General features: G+C 49.3%; 1 protein-coding gene across 7 annotated transcripts in view; it reads left to right on the top strand.

Annotated features, from left to right (window-relative positions):
- LOC125957906 (hemicentin-1) overlaps positions 1-6,891 on the top strand; it is a 19,142-nt gene continuing 12,251 nt past the window's right edge. For 2 of the 7 annotated variants that reach the window (XM_049690930.1, XM_049690936.1), the window contains exons 1-2: positions 1-154; positions 4,766-5,281. In XM_049690930.1, the coding sequence (XP_049546887.1) occupies positions 5,218-5,281 (64 nt within the window). In that variant the 5' untranslated portion in view covers positions 1-154; positions 4,766-5,217. Of the gene's footprint in view, positions 155-1,138; positions 1,321-3,294; positions 3,445-3,820; positions 3,920-4,402; positions 4,495-4,765; positions 5,282-6,891 lie in introns of those variants that run through there. The other 5 variants (XM_049690933.1, XM_049690932.1, XM_049690931.1 and 2 more) reach the window with 5 other exon arrangements.

The raw sequence follows: 6,891 nt of genomic DNA, 5'->3' as shown, positions 1-6,891 counted from the left end.
TAAAGCGAAAGTAAAACCCTCGACACTCTCCTCGACGCAGGACGCAGCCTGCTCGGTCTCGGCTCGCTGCTAGTCCTCCCCCCTACCCTTGGGGTTTACCATTGGAAGTGAAGTGCTAGTGCTAGTGCTACTACTACTTCGGTTTCTGCTGCTGGTACATATACCTGGTGTTCTAGTTCCCGATTTTCCATATCGGGGTGCCTCTGTTCAGTTGCCTAATACCCGGGGCGAGCTCCCGGGAGAACATATCCTTCACGCGTCACAAATGAAATCCCTGGGAAAGGAGAACTTGTGGTGTGTGTATGTGGAGTGAACACTGTGCTTGTTATATTCTGATCCTGGATGAAAAATACCCCCGATTGGAATACTCTGGCGAAGGAAAGCGAAGGAATCGCCCAGACAGGTTTTGCTGGCGCTGTGAGGTGTGATAGCCCCACACAAAGTCCTCGTCTAGGACGGCTAGGAATGTGTGTCAAAAAAACCCCCTACTCCCTACTGTGGGGTGGTTGTGGCCACCCTAGAAAATTGTATTATTCATAGTGCCAGAGCAGCCGAGACCTCGGTCTCGGTTCTATTCGGTGATTGAAACTAATGATTCCGTTGGCCAAACATGGGAAAAAAAGAGTCCAGGGACAACCACAACGGCCAGCGCCAGCACACGGGGAATAGGACGGCAGGAACAAGGGGTGACGGGTGTGTGTGTGAATTTTTGATGCTCATAAAATCAATACCGAGCAGGGCCAGGGCAGAAGGCAACAGAAAAGCAGCGCTCGCGAGAGAGATAGAAAGAGAGAGAGCGCGCGCACACACACACACACAGAGCGCCAGGAGAAGATCTGGAGATAGCGAGTGAAAATTGATTTTATCTCAATCGTGGCCAAGTGAGTGCGCTGCCATTTGGGGGTGGCAAAGGGGGGCTCGAATAGCTATAGAGAACGCGGGTTCTGCTGCTGTGCAAGGACATTGTGAGCGAGCGTGAGCGAGAGAGCGCCGGGAAAACGCGCGTGACGTGAGTGAGTTCTCTCCCGCGTTTTTCGCGATGAGCGACGGTGGCACAACGTGTGGCCTCCAACTCCACCACCCTTCCGATGTCTCGATGGGGCGACCTGCGGGAAAATCAGTAGCAGCAGTAGCAGTAGTCGTTGTCGGTCCTCGTCTCTGTTCGGTGGTGGTCTGGTGCGCGGTGTGTGCGCGCGTCCTTCTACGCGACCATTGTTGCTGTCTCCTGGTCCTGTGGTGCGTCTGGTGTCTCTGTGAGCGTCCCTGTGTGTGTGTGTGTGTGTCTGGCGCAGCAAGAACGAAAGGATCTCCCGTCTCCGGGTATGGTGTGTCATGTGTATGTGTGTATGTGCGGTGAAGAGTAGTCACCGTCTAGCTCTAGACACCGATGAGGCAACTGGAATGCCAGACTACGATGTTCTGTTGACTACTGCGGAAAATTTGGTGGCAATTCAAGGGATGAAATCCACGGTGTGCTGGTGGAAGATGTGCTGGGAGACGTCAATCTGGTTCCAATTCCGTGTGCCTGTTTGAAATATTGAGTTGTCGTGAAGCGCCACGATGTGAATTTCGTGTGTTTTGTATGAGGATCGCATGACAGTAATGGTGCTGCTGATGACAAGTGTAACATGGCGGGATGGGTAATCAAAAACGAATCTTTTGCGAAACAAACCACTAGCAGCAGCAGCAGCAGCAGTAGTAGTAACAACACTAACACAGACAGATAGACAGTCAGACAGACGGAAGAGGCACGGCACGAAATTCCCACGGATAAAAAAAGGAAGGGGGGAACAACTCGAAAATCGTCTCATCAACCGATTTAGTCACGATCTTCGGCCACTACCGAGAGTGCCGGTGTGTGCCGGTGTGTGTGTGTATTGTGACACGAACGATGGCAGAAACCGTGGCGACATACAGTAAAAATAGAACTTCAGGTTTTCGCGCACCATCACGATCCGCCACGATCAAGACCGAGCAGAGCAGTTACGCAGAGAGACTTGTAGAGAGAAAGAAAGAAAGAAAGAAAGAAAGGGAGAGAGAGAGAGAGAGAAAGAGTGACAGTGTACCGGATCTGTCTGGTGGGACCGGCACTGGGCGAGGATGGAGGGAATGGATGCGTATTTTTTATATTTAGATACGGGATCCTCTTGTCGAAAACACGCACCAAGGGTGTTTGTCACCGTGCGCGCGTGTGTGTGTGTGGAAGGTTCCGGTTGATGCCAATGGCCGGACAAGAGCGGTGTGTACAGGATCGTCCGGAAAAGTGACTTAGTATCCCCCCTTTTTGGCAATCCAAGTCTAAGCCCTAAAGGGGACAGCATCCGGTGGAAGAGTCGCTCGGTTTGTTGGAAACGATGGAGATGTCAAAGCGCGTGAGACATTTATGGCGGCTTCGGGTTGTCAAAATTTGTCGTCAAACCATCGCCCCCCACCAAGCAAGCCATGCTATCGATCATCTGCCGTGGTACATGTAGTGCGTGACGAGGATATGTTGCTCCCCTTCCCCCCATCGCACGCGGCTTGCACGCGGGAGTTTTATTTTTAAAGGAAAAAAGCGACGAGAGGAAAGCAGCAAAAGCAAAGCAGCAAAGAAGAAGGACACGCAAGTGTCAAATGCAGGTCGTCGCACACCGCGAATGACGGGGAATGTCAGGAAACTAGGAAGAAAACAACAAATAACAAACCTTTCCTCCGATGCTTCGTTACCACTTCTATCGTTGCCATCACTACTACCTCTCGGTTGGTTGGTTGGTTGGTTGGTTGGTTGGTTGGTTGGTTGGTTGGTGATAAAACTGTCAATGGCGATTGTATTGTGAGGTTATCTTGTCAAAGGCATTTGAGCGGTGGAAGGATGATCTCTTTAGCATTCCTGGCATACCAACTCCTTAATGCGTACTTTTAGTAACACACACACACACACACACGAGCGCATATGCACGTGCTGTCAGGACAAACCCCTTTCTCACGACCGGGAGTGGAAAAAGTGTATTTTTCGTGCCTCGTAAAACTACGGGAAATTGGATTGTTCTGCACAAGAATCTAAAGAGATATGTAGTAGACAGAGAGAGAGAGAGAGAGAGAGAGAGAGAGAGAGAGAAAGAGAGGGCAAGTTGGCCGCCAAGTGAGAGAGCAGGTCCTTCCCCCCATTCCTTTGCGAAGCCTTTTCCTCGATCTCGCGTGTGCTCTCTCTCTCTCTCTTTCTCTTGCTCTCTGTCTCTCTATCTCTTTTGTGTGGGTGGCCTAAACCCCTAGTCGGTTGGAAGTCGGGCATCGGGCCACCACGCAGAGCTCCCCTGACGCTGACTAGAGGCGACGACATCCAAGCCTGCTACGAAAGAAGCCGTACGAATGTCATCGTCGTTGCTGCGGCTAGTGTTGTGTGTGTGTGTGTGCTGATGGTCGACCAGTAGGCCCTGCGGCTTGGCATGTCCGGTGAAGCGAAAGGTGGTTGTGTCATCCAGAGAGTAGTTCGGAAGGGTTTTGTGCAGAGGAAGCGCTGTGCAGGTGCCGCGGTTAGGAATGTGCCGTACCGGGCACACGGGAAGTGACCTCAGGTCCTGTGGTGCGGTTTTGTGACGACACCACCTGGTGCACCTGCTGAACCGTGAGCAGAGCATTTCGAAAAGAGAACCAACCACCACGGACCGACACCGAAAAGTGCAGTTTTCCAGAGTCTAACAGAGAGACAGACAGCGCGAAAGAGAGAGAGAGAGAGAGAGAGAGAGAGAGAGAGAGAGAGAAGAAGAAGGAAAGGTCATTTTGTCTCTCGAACGCCACATACATATGCAGCTCCTGGTCGTCCCATTCACTGCTTGGTCGGTCGGTCGCAACGACGACCGACGGCGGTTACCAAACGAATAGTTCGAATCCCGCAGCCTCCTTGATCTGATGCTGGGTCCGATCCGGTCGCCGTTTTCTGGTGTGTTCCGATAGACGGGGATGAAAATCGAATCCAATCTACGTGCGTCCGGGCGCGTGCGTTCGTGAAACTGCAGCCAGCTTCCCCCCTCCCAGTTCCGTGGCCAAAATGTGCCCGTACGTGCGTGTATTTTAATCGATCGGGAGCGTACGGGCCGCCCGTGTGAATGTGTGTAATTTTCTTGGTTTCTTCTGTTGTATTCCAATTGCCCTTTTTGTTTTTCTCCACTTTTCCCACCGAATTTCCCTCGGCGACGGCGACCGACAGACCGGGATTGATGTGAGATGCCCGTTCTGAACGGAGAGCCGGAGAGAGAGAGAAAGTCAGTGAGAGAGCGCGAGCGCGAGAAAATGCGTGCGTGAGCGATGAGGCGGAAAATCGCATCGTCTGGCTGGTGCGTTCCACTGCTGCACACTAACTAGACTACTAGAGACTTGCCGCGGTTTCGGGGCGCCCTGTCATTGTCCTTGCTCCGGTACGATCCGATTATTATTGGGGGGAAGGTTTCATTCGCACCATTACTTGGCCAACCACACTCGGTGCCTTGTTGCGCCTCCAGCTCGCTGATGCGTCTGGTAAGAGAGGAAGACAGACAGTTGACTAATGCACACAGCACTTGCTGCTGCTGCTGCTGCTGCTGCTGCTGCTGCTGCTACTGCAGGTGGTGACTTCACTAGGGGCGCTGGTGCTGGTGTGTGTTTGCCCGAGGATAATTATTTATTTTCCAATTTCCACCCCGGTTTTCCGCGAGGTTTACTCTTCCCTCACGGGGTCATTTTGGGGCGGTATGGGCGGTATGTATATGCTGTCACTGATGGTTTTCGGTCAACTGCTGCTTATTTATAGGAATGACAAACCACTACGACCACGGCCAGCAGTACCACAACTATCGCTCTGACCAGTGCGATCACCATCATCACCATCATCCACATCAGCTACATCATCGCCATTACCGTCGCCAACAGCAGCAGCAGCAGCAACATCAACCATCAGACGAGCAGCAGTGTGGCTACTGCGATTGCCAAATTCGTCAGCAATAACTACCCCAGTGAAGTGATTACTGTACAACGGCGGGGGTTTAGTGTGTGAACTGTCCCTCTCCCACTGCAATCTGTGTGTGTGTGTTTGTCTGTGTGTGTGCTGGTTGTGCGTGTTTTCTGTGTGAATCCTAGTGCAAAAAGAAGAAGAAGAAGAAGGTGATTTTGGTGAAAACGGCGAAAAGTTGGCAGCAAGTGAATTGTTGGCCGCATAGATGTATTTATTTGTTGTTAGATTAAAGTTTTGAATAGTTGCTAGATATGAATAGTATTGTTATACTGAGTTTATGGATACTCCTGCAAATTAGCAATACATCTTGTCAAGGTAAGTGCCCATCGCGGTAATGTCGCTTTTCCTTCAGGTTCGCTGGGATAAAGTTGCCAGAAATGCGCTCGAATTGATATAGTGATTTTGATTGGGAAAATTGCGTCTCAATCATCCGGGATCACTGGGATACTGGCAAGCGTTTCCAAATCATTGTGTTTTGATAAACAAAACTCGCGGGGAAACAGATGTGGAAGCACTTCAAGGTCCATGCCATCACCGAGCCATTTCCAGGAAATGGATTGTAATATTCTCTGGCCGACCAAATATTTTTAGCGATGACGATCGTATCTTTGGGTGGCGACTCTTGTTTTTTTTGTTGTTTATATTTTATTATTTGTGTTTTCTTTTTTCGGAGCGCCGCCTCTACACGGGCCCATGTGTGCGAGATCGCATCCCCATTCGAGATGCTCGTCCATTTGTGAAATTCATCTCAAGGTAACAAGGCGCAGCAACAGTTTTCGTTCGGTGCGCGGTCCCCAAATGGATGGATTTTCATTGGAGGGAAAAATCGGTTTGGAAATCCAGTCTGACGAAGACAATCCGATAGCTGGAAGGGCGTTTCTTTCCTTTTTATACAATCCTTCGGTGAATCGGTATCCTTTGTCTCTTTTGTTCTCTCCAGATCAGTCAAACGTTTTTGGCAGCTTGTCCTTGATCCACAAATGGAGTCGCAATGTCACAGTCCACAATAGATTCGGGTGTTTAATCTTTGCGAACAATGCCCGGCTATTCATAGTACAGTAGCGTGGAACAGGAGCATGAATTCTAATTGAATTCACTAAAGGTATAGCACACAAAAGAAACGCATAGGTAGCTTAGCTAATCTTTTGTGCTTTCTACATGCTCTCAGCATAACTATTACGAGACATTCCTTGATGAAAGCGTGTTAGCACATACCTAAAGATTGGACATTAAACTGAGAAAGGCTTATCAGGTTATTACATTCGCCAAGAATCTGACATTAGTTCTATTGGATTGAAATGAAGGATTATCATCTTTCTGTTATTAATTTGTTTTTGAAAAACGCCAAGTAATATATGATAACCAGTTCGTTGAACGTGCCTTTTCAAAAATAAACCAATTATGACATGAAAATTTGACAGTTTGTAGAGCCAATTGTTTGAGTTAATTAGAATATCTTTCATAGCTCTACAGCTTATTAAACTTTTTGAAATAACTACTTTCTGCTTCCATACCTGCTAGAGGAATAAAACGATCCTTCTGCAAACACCGAACCAAACACTTTCACAAAAGCTTACCAAGAATTGAATTGTTCACACCAAATAATTGTGCGACTCCGTGAGCATGTTGTTCCGAATGAACAAACCTCACACTACCCACCCCCCGGGGGGGAATGGAAGCTGCTACAAAAGTTGCCTCAACGAAACCACAATCAACTCCCACAAACCTCCTGAAGCTGTTGAGGCACTGCGCTTCCACCCTGACTGAAACCCTTTCGCGAACGAACACAAACAAATGAGAGTCAGAGAAGTGTGCGGGTGGATGGATGGGTGGGTGGGTGATCGGAAGTTTTTCACCTGGAAACATTTGCTCGCATTTTCCCGCCGCACACGATGTGCACGAAGTAACAGCACAACAACAGTACA

Source organism: Anopheles darlingi, chromosome 3, assembly GCF_943734745.1.
Source record: "Anopheles darlingi chromosome 3, idAnoDarlMG_H_01, whole genome shotgun sequence".
Classification (NCBI taxonomy): domain Eukaryota; kingdom Metazoa; phylum Arthropoda; class Insecta; order Diptera; family Culicidae; genus Anopheles; species Anopheles darlingi.
This window is presented reverse-complemented; position numbering and strand designations above follow the sequence as displayed.